The following is a 21,514-nucleotide window of genomic DNA, read 5'->3' as shown; positions in this document are numbered from 1 at the left end:
CTTTGTATCCTTGTTGCAATCACTTGTTCTTGGGTTTGATCCACCGTGGTTACATTGCTTAATTGTGGGTTTGCTTTACTTTGTTTTTTGAATTCATTGTTACTTTGATTCTTCGATTAGCTTTAGTTTACGGCTTTGTGTTGCTTTGCTTGCTTTGTGTTGCTTTTGATTCTTCGATTAGCTTTAGTTTACGGCTTTGTGTTGCTTTGGTTGCTTTGTGTTGCTTTTGATTCTTCGATTAGCTTTAGTTTACGGCTTTGTGTTCCTTATATTGCTTTGTGTTGCTTTGTGTTGCTTTTGATTCTTCGCTTAGCTATAGTTTACGGCTTTGTTTTGCTTATATTGATTTGTGTTGCTTTGATTATTCTATTAGCTTTAGTTGTGTTGCTTTGATTATAGGTCTTTTGTGTGTTTTGATGCAGAAAGCTAGGATCTAGATTTGGCTATTTGAGCATATAGATTTAAGGATTGAAAGAAGAATCACTGTAAGTCATCATCATATATTCTTTTGATCTACACGTTTTTTGCTATGAATTTGTTGACATTGAACTTTGTGTTTACTTTGTGTCTTTCGTTTATGAATTGTTTAGTGTGTTATTGTTTTAAGGAGTTTAACTGGTGATGATATGTAACTGTTAAGTGAATGAGTTTAAGAAGCTTTGTCTACTATCTTTATTGTCAATGATAGTTTGATTTAAGAAGCTCTCTGTTATCCTGTGACCTCTACTTTTGGCTGGTCTCTAAGCTTGGTTTGTCATAATTGTTAAAATGGAAAACAGTTTAAGAAACACGTGAGTATTGGTTGGTCTCTAAGCTTGGTTTATCATAATGATTGTGTCTTTTGTCAAAAGTCTTTAACATGAGTTTGCTTTAGTGTTTTGGTTTAGTAATGGTATAGAGTAATAGTAATGGTATTGAGTAATGGTATAGACTATAGAGTAAAGGAAATCGATGAAGTTTGTTTGTTTCTTTCCTGACATTAGCTTTGAAATTGGAGTTAAGACGCTATTTAGTAAATGAGAAATCGAGTTTTGGAGTTAAGATTCATTGAGGTTAAGTAATAGCCAATATGGATGGTTACTTGATATATTTTGGTAAGACCATACTCTGGTTTCTGTTTCATATTTTGTGTCATGATTGAATCACTTTTGAGAATGTGTCATGGTTGAATCGTTAGGTAGTACTAGCCAATATGCATGCTTGCTCTTATTGGAGAATTGGTGATGATTCATAGAGGAACATTACTTACTGACATTAGCACAATTTAAGATCTAACAAAGTATCTTTTTTGCTTCATAATCTAATGCCAATGTGTTTTTTTCTTTACAGGTTTAGTAATCTGAAATTGAAGTTTGAAAATGGGAATGATCAACAACGAAAAAATTTGAAGATCAAAGCCAAACTCTCTTTTTCAAACTCTACTTTGATTAATATGAGAATGTAGCTATAGATTATTTGTTACTTAACATAAGGCATTTTAGTCATTTATATATTGATGAGAATGTGAATTATCCATCCAAATGATCAAACAAACAAAGCTCCATCTAAATGATGCATTTAGATGAACTAGCAAATGATCAAACAAACATCATTAAGATGAATCATCCAAATGGATTATTTGGATGGATCATTTGGATACAAATTCCAAATGATCAAACAAACATGACCTAATAATAATAATTTTAATAAATGTTTGTTGCAATTGTGTTTTATTTGTTACAATCTTTTAAACAATCTTTTTAAACTAAAATATATATATTTGTCGTTTGTCATTTTCAGAAAACTGCAATCTGAATAAAAAATTTCTACGGTTTTTTTTTTTATTGTATCACCTCATAATCATTCGCAAGTTGCAACTATTTAGTTGAACTATTGCAATATTTAGTTTATTATAAATTATTGCAATTTTTGTTTTGTTTAATGAGTCGTTGTAATTTTTAATTTATTTGATGAACCATTACAATTTTTGATATATTTAATATATACGATCGCACCTCTTGGTATAATTTTTCATATATATTTTTAAAATTTTAATTACTTAAAATTAAAATTAAAAAAAACTATTACAACCGTTTAATTGAACCATTGCAATATTTAGTTTATTTGACGAACCATTAAAATTATTGGTTTATTTTATGAACTCTTGTAATATTTTATATATAAATAGTAGCGATCTGACTAAATGACTTATACGTTTGGGTTTCTCAATTTTGTAACTGTGTTTGCATTGTAATGGCTCATGACCTAAGCCTAATTTGGGAGGCCCATATATATAAAAACTCTGTAAGAAACAAGGTTCGAATTTGTAGCAAATGTAATCTTTCTCTACCATTATGTGACTCTTGTAAGAGCCATAGCCAAGGAAAATTACTTAAGTTAGGTAATGTTCTGTGAAATATATTTTTCCTCCTCTGTAAATAAAGTGTGTTTTTCTATTTACTTGCAGTTTGACTTCTTGATCTGGTAAGTGTTGGCTTTTAATATATGATTTAGTGTGACATAGCGAATCATGCAAGAAATAATATGTAGTGAAGAAACAAAGCATCTCTAATAGCAACTAAGAATCATAGACCTCTGGATCCTCCAGTACATATCATCGTATAGTTTAATTTAAACCAATCCATAATACATGCATTTTTGTTTTGTAATTAAAGTTTTAAAACCCACGGTTTGAAATTTTATGTTCAAACCGGTCTGGTCGAGTAGTCATCACGGTTTAAGATAAAAGATAAAGAAACGCAATCGAAGATAGGATTATTGATATATCATCACAAAGAATAGCCAAAAAACAATCCAATAAAATAAGTGTTAAACACTATCCTCTCACTGAAGCACAAGATCTTCCATTGCCAGATGGCACCACCACAACCATTACCAATCTCCTCATAGGACCAATGAAATCTAAACTAAACTCTTTCAACGAATCAGAACCCTCTGACGTGTACATTTGATAATCCCCTAACATGAAAATCACTCTGTTATAAAACCCAATTGGTTTCACCATCCCATCATAACTCACACTCTCTCTTCAATCCTTTCCTTTCATTGTAGTTAAACAAAGATTACGATTATGGCCACATCAGCTATCCAACAATCCTCCTTCGCCGGCCAAACGGCTCTCAAGCCCTCCAGCGACCTCATCCAAAAGGTGGGCGTCTTGGGCGGTGGCCGTGTGACCATGCGTCGTACCGTCAAGTCTACTCCCCAAAGCATCTGGTACCAAATTTATCCTCTCTCCCTCTTATATGTCTTAAGTAATCCTTAGTTGTTTAGATCTGTCTAATCACCAAATGCAATATAATTTTGTAACAGGTATGGACCAGACCGTCCCAAGTACTTGGGACCATTCTCGGAGAACACACCGTCTTACTTAACTGGAGAATACCCCGGAGACTACGGCTGGGACACCGCTGGACTCTCGGCTGACCCGGAGACATTCGCTAAGAACCGTGAGCTTGAAGTAATCCACAGCAGATGGGCTATGTTGGGTGCTCTCGGATGCACATTCCCTGAAATTCTCTCCAAGAACGGTGTTAAATTCGGAGAAGCCGTGTGGTTCAAGGCAGGCTCTCAGATTTTCTCAGAAGGAGGTCTTGATTACCTCGGAAACCCTAACTTGATCCACGCGCAAAGCATCTTAGCCATCTGGGCTGTTCAAGTTGTGCTCATGGGGTTCATTGAAGGCTACAGAATCGGAGGTGGACCACTCGGAGAAGGACTTGACCCGCTTTATCCCGGAGGTGCGTTCGACCCATTGAACTTGGCTGAGGATCCAGAGGCTTTCTCTGAGCTGAAGGTGAAGGAGCTCAAGAACGGTCGTCTTGCCATGTTCTCTATGTTTGGATTCTTTGTCCAAGCCATTGTTACTGGTAAAGGTCCCATTGAGAACTTATTTGATCATTTGGCTGATCCTGTGGCTAACAACGCCTGGTCTTACGCTACTAACTTTGTCCCCGGAAAGTAATTATCTTATGTATTTGCTTCATAATCTCTCTGCTTTGTAAACTCGTGATTGTGTAATATTGACGTTTGATGTGAATTTGGCACTTAATGATGTTTCTTGGGACTTGATTTTTTTTATTTATTGGCAAGAGTCAAAATCACATGACAGGTTCATATAAGCTGAGCGAATATTAGATTTACCTGGACCATACATAAACAATTTTAATGAGTAGTTGACAGATTTTGTGTAAAATAAATGCAGCTAAAATCGATTAAGTTCAACATTTCGAACAATGAACAATTGCATTTTTTTATATAAAGTTAGCTGAAAGCATTTTGAGCTAAGAATGTAAGTCTATCCACCACTAATACACCTAAGTTGCGAAAGCCTGTGTTCAATATTCTCCAACTCTAGTGCTATATCATTAGAATTCTTACTCTTCACGAGAGGCTCTATGATCTTATTAACATCCCCACGCAAGAAGCAATGCCTCAACAATGTGAAAGCGTTTTTTCTCTTGTTAGTCTCCGACGCGAAGCAAGTCATCACAAAGAGTTTTGCATCACAAGGAATATCTTTCGAAATCAATGGCATGGAACCTTTCTTAAGATCTCCCAAGTCATAGTTCTTATCCCACCATGGTCTCTTTCCAGTGTACATCTCCAACACCACACATCCTAATGACCATAAATCCAAACCTCTCCTTGTTTCGCCGTTAGAAATCGATTCAGGCGACATATATACCGGTGTTCCCGCAAACGGATGACTAGGAAGCCACCATTTACTATCTCCTTCTCTTTTAGACAACCCGAAATCAGAAATCTTTAACTCGAAACTCGGGAAAACAAGGATGTTTTCGGGTTTTAGATCGCAGTGAACATAACCGTGTCCATGAATAACTGCTAAACCCTCGAGGATCATACGCGTAAACCTTCTGATCAAAGCATCAGGCAATTTCATGTCCTTGAATCTACTCATAAAATGTCTCAAGCTTCCTCCAGATGCATATTCCATGGGAATCGTGAACTCTACGTCACCTTCTTCGTTGATTGTCTCTTGTACTTTTGTCCCATAGCATTGGACGATTCTCGAACAGCCTTTGAATTCGGACAAGATCTGAAACTCTTTGAGGAGAGAGTCGGCGTGAATTATGTTGGAGGTTTTCACCGCGGCGTAAAGTGTTTGGCCGTCGAGTCGACTCTTGTACTTGATGAGACTCACCGAACCAGACGAACCTTTTCCGAGAACCTTGTTGAGTTCTAACTCTGCCCCCACCTTTGGAACAGAAAGATCAATTCTCATATTTACTTCGGCACCAAGCTTAGCAAAACCCTAGGTGAAAGTGAAATGAAATCTTAAGGATTTGGGGAGAGTAATATATTAATTACTTTACACCAAAAAAGGAAAACAAAATCTGGAAAGATTGAAGTTGGTCAGAAATTTAGAAATGTGATTTATTGTATTATGAAAAATATACAATTTTGATCCCTAATAAATTAAAGAGGAAAAAAAAAAGTTCGCATTAATTTGCAAAGAAGGATATGTCGTTGCTCCCACCATCCATTGGATCCTAACCGTTGGATCAAAGATTTCATAGATTTTTGTCTGAATAAAATGTGATATATGGGATAACTTGACAAATAAGCTTCATATTTTAATGTTATCGTGAAATACATTTTTTTTTAGAATATTACGTGATTAGACACTTTTTCAAAAGTTAGTTCATGATTAGGCACTTAAAAATCATTAGGCACTTTGACTAATTGCAATTACTTGTTTACCCTCAAATCGTCGGTTATATATAACCAAACAAATCAAACCCATTTTCATTAAACCAATTCCGGTTACGGAACCCACGATTTTGATTTTGCAGTTACCATAATCTCTCGTTTTATTTTTCCCAGAACTGTAAAAAAAACAAATCCAGAAAAAACCTAAACTACAGTTTCAGAAAAGGTGACTCCGACGACGGGATATCAATCTCCTCCGTCACTGTCTACCACCACTACGGTTTACACTACTTTCTTTCTTCTTCTCTCCACCGTAAAACTCCAATAATCGATTTCGTAATCTCAACCACTTTATACCCTTGCGACTCCGGCGACGGGATATCAATCTCCTCTTTAATGGATTTGGATTTCGTTACTCTAATTCAACTTCAATTGAGTAGATTTCGAGAAAAAGTTCTTGAATTACTAAGGTAAAGTTATGTGATGTTGGGTTCTATACTCTTTGGTTTATCCAATTTGATATGGCGTCCGCAAATATTCCTCGATTCGAATCTTCGGCGATCATAAATCTTGCACTGAATACTATGGAAGAGAAGCTACCAAGATCGCTCAAGAATCTCGACTTGAGTACGAACCTTGTACCAAAGATTAAGATTCTTCTTTCAGCTTATCTATCTTCCTCACGTAAGTCTCACTTTCGACATTTTTTTTTCTCGAGCTGGGCTAAATTTGGTGTTAAGCATGGCTGGTGATATTTAGGAGTTGGAATTTGACAAAGTTTTCTACTAGTTTGCTTCAATCGCTGGAATGTCTCCATTGAAATCGAAACCTCCATCTCTTGTGAGATTATATTATTAGGAAACATTTAGAGGAAATGATTCCTTGTTTAGCTGAAATCTATGTTATATTTCCATAAAGCGACGTTTATGTGAACAAATTTATGTGGACTTGTTATCATGGATATGTTATGGACAAATTAGTATTTGAAATTATAATTGACGGTTGTGTAACGGATTGTGTTATGGACTCACCATTCTCGTAACATGATTAAAGATAATGAAACGAGATTGACTATTGATAATTGTGTATTTATTAAACCTTCGCACCGGTGAAGAGATTAGTCCCTTGAACTTGTGATCGTTTATGTTATATCTTGAGATGTTTGGTATTTAAAATCAAACTTTGACTTGTATTTAAAACTTAAAATCCAATCGAGAAGATCTAGCAGTGTTAAATGAACAGAGCTTTGTGGACAACGATATTTGGACACGTTTCTCTTTACCTTCCTCTCGTACTTTACTTGAACTTGTCTCTAAGTTTGCTGTCAAATTATATGGCTTTTTGAGTATTTAACGTCTCGTCAATGCCAAAGTATTCATATCAAATGAATCATTTCAAGTGTATGATCCAATATAGATTAATTGAACACCCAAAAATTCATTATATGCTTCTATTTCCAATGTTGTGGTATCCATTTTGTATTGTCCATATGAACAATGTACTTTTGCAGGTTTGGTGACCACTTTTGTATGTTGGTTTCCTCTTTTGTACCCAAAATAGTTTCCATCGACTATTAACTCAAATAACTATTTTTTCAATCGCTTTTTTTCAATTGATGGTGTCCATTTAAGTTTAATAATTTTGGGTTTTGGTTATCCTTATAAATCATAACTATTCTTCAATTTGTAATTGATCCGTACAAGTATAACTATATATGGTCAACACGAAATGGTCGCTTGTGGATGGCTACTTGTAAAGTGTTAGAGTATACTTTGAGACCTGAGATGCACATCAAGAAACTTGGTTACATATCATTGTTACTTAACTGTCTATACACATGTGGATAAATGGTCATAATGGATAATGTACTTTGGATTGACGTTTATTGTTCCTCGTATAAACTTATGTATTAGTATGAAACTACCATGTGAGTTATTAGATGACCATATGGACTAGACTGCTTGGATAGTTTCTTGTTCATGTATAAACTTATGTATTAGTATGAAACTACCATGTGAGTCACTAGATAACCATATGGACTGGACTTCTTGGACATTCATTAATGGACAAGTATGTCTTTGATTTGCTGCGAATGTGTTTATAGCTCGATAAAATTAACACTTTTTTGTTTGCTCATTCAACATTAACATTGGAGTCCAACTCGATCAAATTCTTAGCACCATCATAAAGCTCAATGTTTATACAAGACAAGATCAACATAAGCCACATTGAGTTTAGCTTTGTTCACTCAATTGTTTTTTTGCCGTCTGGTATAATATTAATTGAAAAGTCAAAACAGAGTATAGAGCATACATCCATAAAAAAACAGAGCATGAAAACTCCAAACAATAACCAAAGGTAAAGGAAAAAAAAATCCAAAGGTAAAGAAAAGAAAATTTCACAAAGTCATCTTCGCTTGTCTTCTTCAATTCTGGAAAGTAACCATCCAGGGCCTCCTCTAGCTAAATAAGATCTGAAACGACCATCCCTTGTCACACTTTTAGCAATGTCCCTTGCTATTGAATTCGCCTTTGAGGATGAAACCTTGAAAATGACTCGAAAAAACCTTGGAATGAGTGAATTAAGTAAAACAAAAGGACTAAATCATAGAAATTCTAATGTCATATATCTAACATCTTCTAAGATGCCTCTCTTTTCTATATGAACTGGCGCAATGGGATCAACATCACACTGATATCATCAAACGAGCCTCGTGAAGCCGAGAGATCAACAAGCTTCTTACAAGCTGCTAACAACAATGGCTTCTCGGTTCGTAAGCAGAAGGGACGAGCAATGTCTACTGCTTCTTGGTTACTCACCTTATCCCATAAACCATGTGATGCCAAGATTAAGAACTCATGGTCATGCTCAACTCTCGAGATCTTTGTCTCTGGTTCAGCTATAACCCATTTCTTAAGTTGAGCATCTCCGATTCCTCTTGGCACAACTAAGGATCCCTGGATTCTCCACAACGTGAAACGTATCAACATATCCTCCCGTGGTTTCAATTCTTTTCCGTTCATCATCTCTAGACGGACAATGATCAGAAAATAAAACTTTAGCTACACCTCCTACACTCATAACAGCACGACAGTCACCGGCGTTTGACACAACAAGGCTCCCTTCGCTAACCAAAGCCGTGACACAGGATGAACCACCCTTAAAACCTTCCTCCTTAAGAAACGTTGTGTCTGTAGTCAAGTAACTACGTTTCCACCGCTTCAGCTATCTCCAACTCGTGTCTTTTACCAACTACTTCTTCTACAATGTTCTTATCTAAGTTCTTAGCTGCAAACTCAGCCGCTTTAACTCCTCCATGACCAACATAGACTCCAAATATTGCCTGCAAATTATCACAAAGCAAAACAACGTTTAGAATACACAATACATAGAGATTCATCAATAACTACACAATTGTATCAAATGATTCTGTAAAACTTCTAATTCTATTCAGAATTTCAATTTTCCCCAAACAACATCATGAAGAATCCTAATTTTAGATAGCTTATTAATCCAATCAATGTAGATCTCACATGATAAACCCTAATTTGAGCTGTAATTGCTAATCAATTGAATCAAAATCTCCAATTCGATTCAATTCTAAACCTAAATTGAAAAATGAATTTGAAATTTGAAATTACCTGTTTACGATCTCCATGAAGATTGGTGATAGTGGAGAACCGATCCTCCATAAGAATTTGGTTTTAGAGATGAAGAGCGACACTATATATTATTTATTTTTAAAAAATATCCATTTATTTGCTGTAATTGTGAGATTACTCCCTTTCTCATGTCGAGATCTCAACCGGCACGAAATAGAAAGAACATGTATTACACGTGTGTTTTATTAGATAACACAGAAAACAAAACCAATTGAACTGGTTAAGCAATTTATGTTTTAATTTTGAAAGGATATAATTGTCCTTTTATCTTCCAGAAACAAGGAAAAGTGCCTGAATCTTAGAAAGTGCCTCAAACGTAAAAAGATTTTCTAAAAGTGCCTAATAGTGTAACATTCCCTTTTTTTTTTGGACGAGTAACAACAATTTAGTACGATGATGCCTATATCTTTAGTTGAATGTAGCAATTACATCATATCTTTACTAAAATTTGAAAAGTAAGAGACAAATTAAATGTACATAGATATATACTTACTTATTTTGAAACATCATATCATATATATCGAAGGCCAATTTTCTCTATATGAGTGTCATATCATTATACAAAAAAATAACATATGTCATTCTACATTATTTAAATTAAAAATTAGCCAAATTAAATGAGAAAAAATAAAAGTTCTTTATAACATTAAATTTTCCATCGGTTATTCTCTTAAGTGATTTAATCAAAATGTTTTTTAAAAAATACAAAATTATGTTAATAAAAAGCACTACTTTCTTTATATTCTTCTTATTTTTACTAAAAAGTTTTTATCAATAGTAACCATTTTATTATTGTTGTAATTTAGTTGTTTGCTACCGTATAAATACTTATTAGTTTAGTAATTTTACTTTGAGTCTTTCTCCTTATTATGTTTTGTTGTTCATATATGACTCAACATATGACTTTCTATCTTTTTTATTTTGTGTCTTATGGTAAGTTGGTAATATTGGTAAGTTCTGTAATTTTTTCAAGTGATGAACCTTTGAGACGTTGGACATACCAAAGAATTCAAGACACGACTTTTCTCTTATATGACTATATGCAATAGTAGACGATATAAAAATGTTGACTTAAATGACATTTTAGTTTTTGCTTTCTTTTTCTTATTTTCATATGAAAACTCTTGAGATCTTATTCAATATATGTCTATCCTGTATATAATAATGAGTCTATCACGATGTGATGGAAGTACTAGATCAGGAGAGTACACAAAACAAGAAATTATATTTATAATCATGTTAGGCGAGTTTCACATCACACAAATAACATAATTACATATAATTGTATAAAAAAATCTTATATTATCGATGTATGTATTCATGATAGTGAAAAAATATTAGGATCTTAGAAATATAAATAATTATATATATATATATATATAAATGTATAAATCGATATTTTAAGTAAAAAAATCCAATCAGACAAATTGTAACTACATAAGATTAACTTTATTAACTAAACAATAACATATAAAAAAGTAAACAAAAATTAGCAACAAGAACAATCAACATAATTTGTTCTTAACAATTTTTGAAACAAACCCACGCGTAGTGTGGGTATTCATCTAGTCTAATATAATAAAGTAAGGTTTTCTCAAACTCATGCTTTAAGAAATGACAAGTGGCGCTCTATTATTTCGATATGTGTCATTCCTCTAAAATTAAAATAAACTATTTTCTATATTTATTCAATTTAATTATATTTTTTCTTTTTGATATGTGTCATCTAGTCTTAGATATTTTTTTGTCCGAGCTGAAGATAATTACACATATATAAACCAGTGATGTTAGATGTGAAGTCAAAACAAATATAATTCTCTTTTTTGTTTTTTCGTTGATGGACGAGAAAGCAAAACACCGACGCCAATGTTAAGTTAAAATGGACAATAAAATTCTTCTTATGAATCTATATCATGTTTTGATGAGGGATTGGGTTTTCTTGCTTATCAGAATCTAATGATTTTTTTTTTTGCAAGGGAGAACTACCATTTTAGATTCTAATAGTCAAATAAAAGTTGCATACGATCAATTTGCATAGCATCCAACACCATGATATAAGGATTGAGAACCTGAACAAAGCCTCTAACTTCCGCCATACATATGAAAGCATCTTGTCGAACTATCAAGACATCTAAACCACATTTAGCTGAATGTGGAGGAAGCATGTACATGTTAAAGTAAGTATATTTGGTGTCTAGAGACTAAAAAGTAGGAAATGGATCAACTGTGTGTATTCGTTTTTAGTGTTTGTATTATGTTCTCAATTTATGGTACTTATAAAACCGTTGGCCATCATGGTATCATTCGGGAATCTCACGGTCACATCTCACATTGCTTCTGAAAATTATTTTCATAGTTAAATCTAATATAAAGTGTTTTCAAAAAAAAAAAACTCTAATCCACATCTCCCTAATCAAGTAAAGAAGCTATCAGATGATGTTAATTTTTCTTATAGTTTTGTTTGGGTCAGACGGAATAATAACTTAATAAGATAACTGTCTCCCAATATGTTTTGCGTTTCTTTTCTGTATCGTTAGTCCAAATTTTTCCTAACTATATTCAATATTCAGTAAACGTATAAATAAAACACAAGGTTTCTATTGTATATCAACATTTAAATATACATATGCATATTCAATATTCAATATTCAGTACCAATTTAATAAGAAAAACGTATGCATATTCAATATTCAGTATCCATCGAATTTTGGTCTTAATTATGCATGGTTTTGAGTGGAATGTTTAAGATGAAATACTGTTTTATTTAGCATTATTCTTACATTCATGGATTGTAAGAAAACTTTAATATACTTTTACTCCTTACAAGGAAACAAAAAAAGAAAAAGAAAATTTATCTAGTAAACAATGAATTATAGTGAGAGTTAGAAGAAGGTGACATATGTACATATGTGAGTTGGCGTCATTTTATGATCATAATAATTGAAAGAGTGCTTATCTTTTAGTTATTATGTTGAATTTACGTTATATTTTTGTTAAGTCTTGTAGTGACCATCGTAATTCTCCCTTTTCTATGCTTTTTTTTTGGGTAAATGAGGTAATCCAGAGAGAAATTAAATGGATGAGGATGATATAAAGCCTACAAGATATGATGAATGGCGAGCTTATACAAAATATATAAGCTATCACTAATATCATTGGTGAAAACTTATGTTAGATTTAAAATTAATTGGTATATTCTTGAAAAAAAAGAACTCCTAAGCTTTTTTGATTTGATCAATTACGTCATATTTATTGACTTTTAAACCAATCTATAATTTATTGGCTGTTATTCAGTAATTCTATACGTGTTTTAAATTTTTGTTATAAATTATTACATGGTACTGAAATGTATACATCAATATGAATTCATATACTTTTTAGGTCAACATGCAACTTTTTTTTTCAACTACACATTAATTAAAAAATAACTCCCTAATTGGTTATCCAATCTATGTAACTTTTCTTTAATATTTATTTGTGCGCATCAAAATAACTACAAACTTCTTTATTAAATTCCACAGATATATATTCATAAGTTTTTACCATATTGTTCAATGATGGAATAAATAATTTGAATACTGATTTAATAAAGTATTTAGAGTTCTTTCGATTAATATCAATTAGTATCAATATATCAGTATTCATAAATATTTATCTTACTAATTAATCAAAACTTTGTCAATCTCAGAACTTTGAATCTATCGAAAATCTTATAATTTACACACATACTATAATCAATATGTAATATATAATTTCAAATTCATAATCTAACTGTTAAAGAAAATTTGCATATGATTTTCATAGATTTAAATAAAACACAAGGTTTCTATTGTATATCAACATTTAAATATATTTCCTTTGATCAATTTGATAAAAACAATATATAAAAATTTAATTTTAGATTATAATCCATGAAACCTAAAACTTTTTAGTTTAATATATCATAATTACAATATTTCTACTAATTATTATTGAATTTATTTTAAAAAAAAAACAAAATGTATTAGTTATATAATATTATATATTTTATTACGTTTATATTTTACCCACGCATCGTGTGGGACTTTTTCTAGTAATACATAAAGTTAATAAAATATCATTATTTTTTCTACATATAATGTCATTCAAATTAATATATATATATATATATATATATATATCTACATATATATTTTTGCAGCCACTTTAGCAAATAAATCTTCTACTTGACATTTATTTACAATGGCATGCCATTAACATTTATTGTTTTACTAAACTTATTTTTAGATCTAAATATAAAATCTATTATGTTACTAAAATTTAGGAAACTAAAGAAAAAAATCACAAAAACATTTAAATCTTTCCAATTAGCATTAATCACCCTGATTTTCGTTTTAAATCATTTATTTTCAGTTAATAAAATGAATCAAATCTTATATTACAATATATGCTTTAATATTTTCATTAAAAAATTAATTACGTAATAAAACTCTAAAACCCAAAATTATTTCTCAATCCATATTTTTTGTTTTAAACTTGCAATTGTACAAAATAATTTTGTTCTTTTTTTCTGGGATAAATAAATTATACATGTATTAAGTTGATATTGTTGATTCAAATAATATTAACAAAATGACTAAATTTAGGTTATTCAAATAAAAAATAGTTAGTCAAAAACCAAGTATATCAATCCCAAATTATGATTAAACTAAATATTTTATAATAATTTTTACCAAAAATTAACATTATATATATTAAAAAATTTGAAGTACCTTTTTAAAGTACTTTTGTGTTAGTAAAGTAAGAATTTACAAAGAATGACATTACATTAAAGTCAAAAACAATTATTATTTTTAAAGAATATTATTGATATATTTTAACTTTATGAAACATTATTAATATTTAAACATAAAAAAATTAAAATATCATGAGACGAGAAGTATAGCAGGACGGGTTTGGATTGATATGAAATACAGCGAGACGGGTTTGGATTGATATAACACAGGTTAAATATTTATTTTATTATTTTATCATAATTAATTTTTTTAATTACAATATTAATATAAAATTATATAACTTTAATACTAAATATAAAACCATAAAAATTAATTTTATTATATATGAAAAAATATTTGCTCCGTGGTGTACCACGGGTTAAATTCTAGTATATATTATTCTACTAATGAAAAAGTGTGTGTTTCACATCCTATATTACCTAAGGCTTTTGAACTTATAATTCAATGTCTTTTTCTATATAAAAAGATGATTTTTATTAATATATAAATAAATATGCCCATTCCCAATTGGGTTTATGCCTGGAAATTACAATCTTTTACGGTTATAAAAACAGAAAGAAATTCTGGTCAACGGAAAAAAAAGAAACAGAGTTGGATTTGGACAATCAAAACGGAGGCAACGAACAGATCTAATAGTACCGTCGTATACAAGGCCCACTACTTTGCAACACAACCACCCGAGCGAGATCAATGACCATAGTATACGAAAATCGTAGATCTGAAAATCTTTTAGAAGCAAACAATCGTTAATCCGGTTTGATGGATACAGAAAAAAGGCGGCTAGTGAAGGGTGATAGCTCAGACAACCCCTCAGCAACCTGATTCCGCATAAGCCATCACAGATCCAAAACTGGATATGCTGTTAACCATCGAACACCCACTGGAAACACACCAATCCACAGCGTCTTCCGCCGCAGCTACAGCGTCTTCCGAGCAGTGTTAGTTTATAATTGAGTTTGGTCATGCATTTAATTAGATATGCGTAAATAGAACAACACGCGAGATGTTATAACCGTTACTTGTTAGATAAGTTGTGTTGTTTCACTGAAAAGACACAAATAGGAAGTGACACAACTCTTCATGTGTTGTGTCTATTTGTTTTCTATTTAAACTCATTGTATCATCATGTAAATAACCAACAAGTTTCAGTTCAATAAAGAGTTATTTTTGTTCTTGTCTTCTTTACAAGAGAAGAGACAAGTGTCTCTGTTTCTCTTTTTATCACAATATTCCAACATGGTATCAAAGCTTTATTGATTCGAGGGCCAGTGGAAAGCACAAAGAGAAGCCTAAGAATAAGAAATCCGCTGCGAGAACAAGAGAAAGATGGAGACAACAAATCAATGACAACCGAGAAAAAGAAGAAGAAGAAACAGAGAAAGAATAAAAAGAAGAGGTGGTGACAAAAGAGAGTACCATCAACCTTCACATACATATTCACAAGAAAGAGGCTCCAAAAAGCGATGAAGAAGATAGGGAATCTTCTCTTAAGGCAACAGAGAAAACGAATGTGGATTTGGAGTTGTGGAAGGAGAATTCTGAAACTTGTTCGAAGAAGACGTGAAAATTCACGCACAACACAAATTGGAAGGTTACCAGAGATAACCGAAGAAGAAACGTCACAAAGACGTGATGGTGATCAAATAGAGGCACCAAGCGATAAAGGAGGATGCTTACCTCATAGAAAAAATGGAGCGAGCATAAGAGTATGCTTACCTCGGAGAAAAATGGAGCACAAGAGGATGCTTAGCTCTGGAAAAAAAATTGAGCATAAGAGGATGCTTACCTTGGAGAAAATGGAGCATAAGTCAGTTGAAGAGTAAACCGAAGAAAACATGAGGAAGGGTCACGAGAGACTTGAGAGGGAGACATGGAGAAAGATCGCTGGTAAGAGAAATGCCACGAGTTCCATTGTCTTGAAGAAGAAACAATTGACAAAGAGTGTCAAATTGTGTAACAAAGAGAAGAACAAAGAAAAACACTTGAAGTAAAACAGAAATTCAATTAAGGAGGAAAGTAGCTTTCGATCAAAGTAGGGAATGGTAAACATATAACACGGCAGGAAAAGGAAATATCCAAGTGATGAGAAGCCAAGGAGGGAAGATCATCAAAGAGGTGTTTCAAGTGCTCGGTTTAGCGAGAAATCTGTTGAGTGTTTTTCAAATGATATGCAATGGATACAGAGTCTTATTTGAAGACAAACGATCCATAAGAAAGATATTGGATATTAAGATGAAGCATAAGAGTTTTCCATTGAGATAGAGAAAGTCGGACACAAGTGTTTTACTTGCAAGTGAAGAAGAAGTACACAACGTCAAAGTTTGAAAAACTATTGAGCAAGTTTGGTGTAAGACCAAAACTCAATTAAGGGGGATTGTTAGTTTATAATTGAGTTTGATCATGTATTTAATTAGATATGCGTAAGTAGAGCAAAACATGAGATGTTATAACCGTTACTTTAATACAGCAAACTTCTGATTCTCTGTAAATCCTCTTTTATTAACTCAAAAACCTCCGATTACAAAGATGATCGAATCGATGTTCATAAAACACCCAAACGATCCACTAGATCTCGATGTGAGATTTCTAGCCACAAAATGTTCTCAGAGATTCTAAGGAATTACAGATATTCGATAAAAGTAAAGGAATGAGCTAAAACAGTGCTCATATAGTCGGCTAACGGCATCTTTCAGTCCCTCACTCTGCAGATGACACGTGCTCGCCTCTTATTCTTTCCCAATTCCCACTTGATGTCGCACGTGACTACTCACACGTGTGGTTCTGTATCAAATCTCCCCCCTTCAACAGAACGTTGACCTCAAGGTTTTAAACATCAAACTGTGGATACTTCTTCTGTAAATCGAAAAGGAACTCCCATGTTGCCTCCTCCACAGGCTCATGCTTCCACTTAACAAGTACCTTAGTGACTGCTCTGCCCTGACGTTTAACCATCTGCCTCTCCAGAATCAGCTCCGGCTCTTTCACAAAAACGTCTTGCAGGATAGTAAGCAGCTGAGTAGAGGTTGTCACATTCCCCACCAAAACTTTCAATTGAGAAACATGAAACACCAGATGGATTTGAGATCCCAGTGGTAACTGCAACTTATAAGCAACCTCACCACAACGATCAACAATCTTGTAAGGGCCATAATACTTAGGTGACAGCTTCTGATTACTACGCAACACCATAGAATTCTGCCTGTAAGGCTGCAGCTTCACAAACACATAGTCACCCACATCAAACTCCCTCTCAGTCCTGTGTTGATCAGCCATTTGCTTCATACGATGTTGAGCACGCATGAGGTGAAATTTAAGGAACAAGACCATATTCTCACGCTCCTGCAAAGAACGTGCAACCACAGCAACCTTAGATTCCCCTGGCAAGTAAGGTAAGTGAACTGGTGGTGGTTGGCCATAGACCACCTCAAAAGGTGTCATTTTGCTAGAGGTGTGGTAATTGGTATTGTACCAATACTCAGCAAGCGCTAGCCATTTACTCCACTGCTCCGGCCTAGCGTGACACATACAGCGTAAGTAGTTCTCCAAACAACGATTAACCACCTCCGTTTGGCCATCACTTTGAGGATGGTAAGCACTTGACATTTTCAACTCAACGCCTTGGAGGGTGAAGAAATCTTTCCAAAAAGCACTAGTGAACACCACATCACGATCGCTCACAATGGAATTTGGGCAACCATGTAACTTAAAAACATGATCCAAGTAAGCTTGCGCCACTGTCAAAGCACTATAAGGATGAGCAAGGGCAATGAACTGTGCAGCTTTACTAAGGCGATCCACGACCACCATAATGACTGATTTCCCATTGGATAGTGGCAAACCATCAATGAAATCCATGGAAACATCACACCAAATCCTCTCTGGAATAGGTAAAGGCTGCAGCAAACCCGGAGAAGCTGCATTGTCGCTCTTACATTGTTGACAAGTGCCACAGCTCCGAATAAAAGCTTGAATGTCTTTCACCATACCCTTCCAATAAAACAGCCCCTTGACACGTTGGTGTGTTACTTCCCGACCAGAATGTCCTCCCATACCAGAGCAATGCAACCATTGTAAAATCGAGTTCCTTATTGCATTGTTCATCGGAACCACAATCTTGTTTTTCCTTCTCAAAACACCCTGACCCCAACTATAGTGGTTCTTAGCATCACCATTCAGTTTCAGTGCAGAAATGATACTCTGAACTTCAACATCTGCATCATAACCTGCCTGAATATCCTTGAGTAAGTCACATTCAATAACTGAGAGAGCCATGTGTAGAATCTCTGACCCTTATACTCTGGACAAAGCGTCAGCAACCAAATTCTCCTTACCCTGTTTATATTGGATTTCATAGTCAAATTCCAGTAGCTTAGGTAACCACTGCTGTTGAATAGGAGTATTAAGACGCTGCTCCAGCAGGTACTTCAGACTACGTTGATCAGTTTTGATAGTGAAGTGATTTGAAATCAAATAGTGCTTCCACTTTCTCACAGCAAAGATTACTGCAAGAAGTTCTTTTTCGTAAATGGATAAGTGCAACTGCTTCCCTTTCAATTGTCTGCTGATAAACGCCAGTGGATGCCCTTCTTGCATTAACACTGCCCCAATGCCTTGACCACACGCATCAGTCTCAACAATAAACTATTTATCAAAGAGAGGTAAGGCTAAAACTGGCGTGTTACACATCGCATCCTTCAGAGTTTGAAAAGCAACTTGAGCTTCCGCAGACCACACAAAAGAATCAGTTTTTGTTAATGCATGCAATGGCCCTGCAATAGCACCATAATTCTTCACAAACCTCCTGTAATAGCCCGTTAATCCCAAGAACCCTCTAAGTTGTTTAAGATTAGCTGGACTCGGCCATTCCTGAACTGCTCTAATCTTGGCAGGATCAGTAGCAATTCCTTCTCCACTTATGAAATGACCCAGGTATTCGACCTTAGGAACAGCAAATGCACACTTGCTCATCTTAGCAAATAATTTATGTTCTCTCATTAAAGCAAAGACAGCCTCCAAGTGCCTCTTGTGTTCCTCTGTAGATCTACTATAAATCAGAATATCATCAAAGAAAACCAAGACAAACTTCCTCAGGAATGGTTTGAAAATGGAGTTCATGAGACTCTGAAACGTGGCTGGTGCATTAGTGAGACCAAATGGCATCACCAAATACTCGTAATGACCACTGTGGGTTTTAAAAGCAGTCTTATGAATGTCCGAAGGATCCATTCGAACTTGGTGGTAGCCAGCTCGCATATCAATTTTAGAATACACCACTGAGCCACCTAATTCATCCATTAAATCCTCAATCAATGGAATGGGGAACCTATCTTTCACGGTCATACCATTCAGCTCACGATAGTCCACACACAGTCTCCATGATCCATCCTTCTTCCTAACTAAAACCACTGGTGATGCGTAAGGACTTGAACTGACCTGAATTGTTCCACTAGACAGCATCTCTTCCACAATCTTATCAATCTCATTCTTCTGATGTATAGCATAACGGTAGGGTCTCTGATTTACTGGATTAGAACCTTCCATCAGTTAAACTTTATGGTCATGTTGTGCTCAAAATGGAGGTAACTCTGTTGGTTCAACAAAAATATCAGGAAAATCATTAACCACAGTCTCCACAAATGACTCATCTCCAAGATCTTCTGTCAATGCATTAACTGCGCCCACACATTGTTCTGCTTCATCTTCTGAACTAGACTGCATATTTCTCACATATAACATAGCAATCTGTACATCCTCCTCCTGAAGTTTTTGAAGTTTCTGTGCCTTCACCTCACACACAGATCCCTCTTTAATTCCATGTAACCAGACCTTCTTGTTTTGATATCTGAACTTCATATCTAACTGTTTAAAGTCCCATGAGATCCTTCCCAGCGTCTCCAGCCATTGTACCCCCAACACCATATCCACTCCTTGTAACGGAATTAGAAGGATATCTGACTTAAAATCTGTAGTCTGCAACTTCCAAGCAAAGTCAGTTATCTTCCCATCAATCTTTAACTTTCTGCCATCAGCTACTGAAACCCGAGCCAACCCTGAATTCTGAATCTGACAACCCAATTTATCTGCCACCCTGGAATCAATGAAGTTGTGAGTAGACCCCGAATCAACCAAAATGAACAACGTCTTCTTACCATAAGTACCCTTAACACGCATAGTCCTGTATCCTGCAATTCCAGACACTGCATTGACTGAAATCTGAGGCATGATTTTGTCATCTTCACCATGAATCTCATCCAACGCATCCTCGAATTCATCTTCCACATCCATACAAAAAAGTTGCTGCTTCTTATGTGACAAGTAGTGTTCCGGAGTAAATTTCTCATCACACAAATAGCACAAACCCTTAGCTCGTCTCTCACTCATCTCCTGCTGAGAGAGCCGTCTTGTGTTACCTGCCTTGAAATCTGGTTTGGAGTAGTGATTCTCCTTGTTACTGTGACTCTCCATCTTAGAATTTTATTCCCTGCCAGCTTTCGTGTGTCCCACAGTCTTAGGTTGCCACGGTGTTGAATAAGGCTTCCTAGGGTGTGCCTTCTCATACAACTTCCCCAAACGAAAACAATGGCGCACGGTCTGAGGTTGAAACATCCGCACATGCATCTGAGTATCCACACGCAACCCTGCCAAGTAAACACTCACCAAGTACTCCTCTGATAAATTGACCCGAATCTTAATCTGTTCAAACCTCTAATGATAATCAACTATCCCATCTGTCTCCTGCAGCTTCTTCAATTCAGCCATTGGATCATCACATTCATCATCAAACCTCTACTTCAACAACCTCACATAACCAGGCCAGTCATATAGCACCTCCAAACCCACACCTGACTGCATAAAAGAATGATGCCATGTTGCAGCATGACTATCAAAATGAATAGCAACCATCTTCACCTTCAGATCTGCAGGTGTAAAATCAATTCCAAAAAACTCTTCCACCTTGAACAACCACTCCTTAATCCCAGTACCATCAAAACGAGGCAAATCAATCTTTCCCAAGCGAGTCAGGTTACCGTAATGTTGTTGTTGAGGTTCATAACGGACCTGATCTAGTCGATTGTCACGCCGATGGTCCTGATTTTGTTGCTGGTCACGGCGATGATCCTGATCTTGTCCCTGGTCACGGCGATGATCCTGATAACCCACTCTGTCATCGGTCGAGGTAGACGAACGTGGTAAGCTCCTCTCTCCACTCGAATGTTCCTCACGAAGCTTGTGAGCAGTGGATCTACTCATCACCATCGTCATCTCAGCCATGTGTTTCATCATCTCCTTACTGTGAGCATCCATCATCGATTCCAAACGCAACATCCTTTCCTCCAAAGGATTCGCACCTTCCACCTCTTTACCCTTGTCCTTCGAATCATCCTGGGAACGAGTTTGAACCAT

The 21,514-nt window shown here is 34.7% G+C and overlaps 3 protein-coding genes and 2 pseudogenes across 5 annotated transcripts; 1 reads left to right on the top strand and 4 right to left on the bottom strand.

Moving 5' to 3' along the window:
• Positions 1-2,927: 2,927 nt before the first annotated feature.
• LHCB2.2 (photosystem II light harvesting complex protein 2.2) lies at positions 2,928-4,166 on the top strand. The gene is made up of 2 exons (NM_126537.4): positions 2,928-3,216; positions 3,313-4,166. The coding sequence occupies exons 1-2, from the start codon at positions 3,071-3,073 to the stop codon at positions 3,962-3,964; spliced, it is 798 nt and encodes a 265-aa protein (NP_178582.1). The 5' UTR covers positions 2,928-3,070; the 3' UTR covers positions 3,965-4,166.
• Positions 4,167-4,297: 131 nt separating this feature from the next.
• Positions 4,298-5,245, bottom strand: AT2G05060 (Protein kinase superfamily protein; the record flags this gene model as incomplete). The annotated part of the gene is made up of 1 exon (NM_126536.1): positions 4,298-5,245. One exon carries the CDS (start codon positions 5,243-5,245, stop codon positions 4,298-4,300), a length of 948 nt encoding a protein of 315 aa, NP_178581.1.
• Positions 5,246-8,315: 3,070 nt separating this feature from the next.
• On the bottom strand, positions 8,316-9,365 carry AT2G05050 (Protein phosphatase 2C family protein; the record flags this gene model as incomplete). The annotated part of the gene is made up of 3 exons (NM_001161023.1): positions 8,316-8,735; positions 8,891-9,016; positions 9,315-9,365. 3 exons carry the CDS (start codon positions 9,363-9,365, stop codon positions 8,331-8,333), a joined length of 582 nt encoding a protein of 193 aa, NP_001154495.1. The 3' UTR covers positions 8,316-8,330.
• Positions 9,366-16,936: 7,571 nt separating this feature from the next.
• Positions 16,937-20,281, bottom strand: AT2G05040 (annotated as a pseudogene; the record flags this gene model as incomplete). The annotated part of the gene is made up of 1 exon: positions 16,937-20,281.
• Positions 20,282-20,896: 615 nt separating this feature from the next.
• AT2G05030 lies at positions 20,897-21,514 on the bottom strand (annotated as a pseudogene; the record flags this gene model as incomplete). The annotated part of the gene is made up of 1 exon: positions 20,897-21,514.

The sequence above is a fragment of the Arabidopsis thaliana genome, chromosome 2, assembly GCF_000001735.4.
Source record: "Arabidopsis thaliana chromosome 2, partial sequence".
NCBI lineage: Eukaryota > Viridiplantae > Streptophyta > Magnoliopsida > Brassicales > Brassicaceae > Arabidopsis > Arabidopsis thaliana.
Note: the sequence above shows the minus strand (reverse complement) of the source record. Positions and strands in the feature narration are given on the sequence as shown.

Excerpts from the sequence above, each read along its gene's own strand:
- LHCB2.2 (NM_126537.4), top strand. The coding sequence starts at position 3,071 with ATGGCCACATCAGCTATCCAACAATCCTCCTTCGCCGGCCAAACGGCT. Across the intron at positions 3,217-3,312 it reads TCTACTCCCCAAAGCATCTG|GTATGGACCAGACCGTCCCA; the intron begins GTACCAAATTTA and ends ATTTTGTAACAG.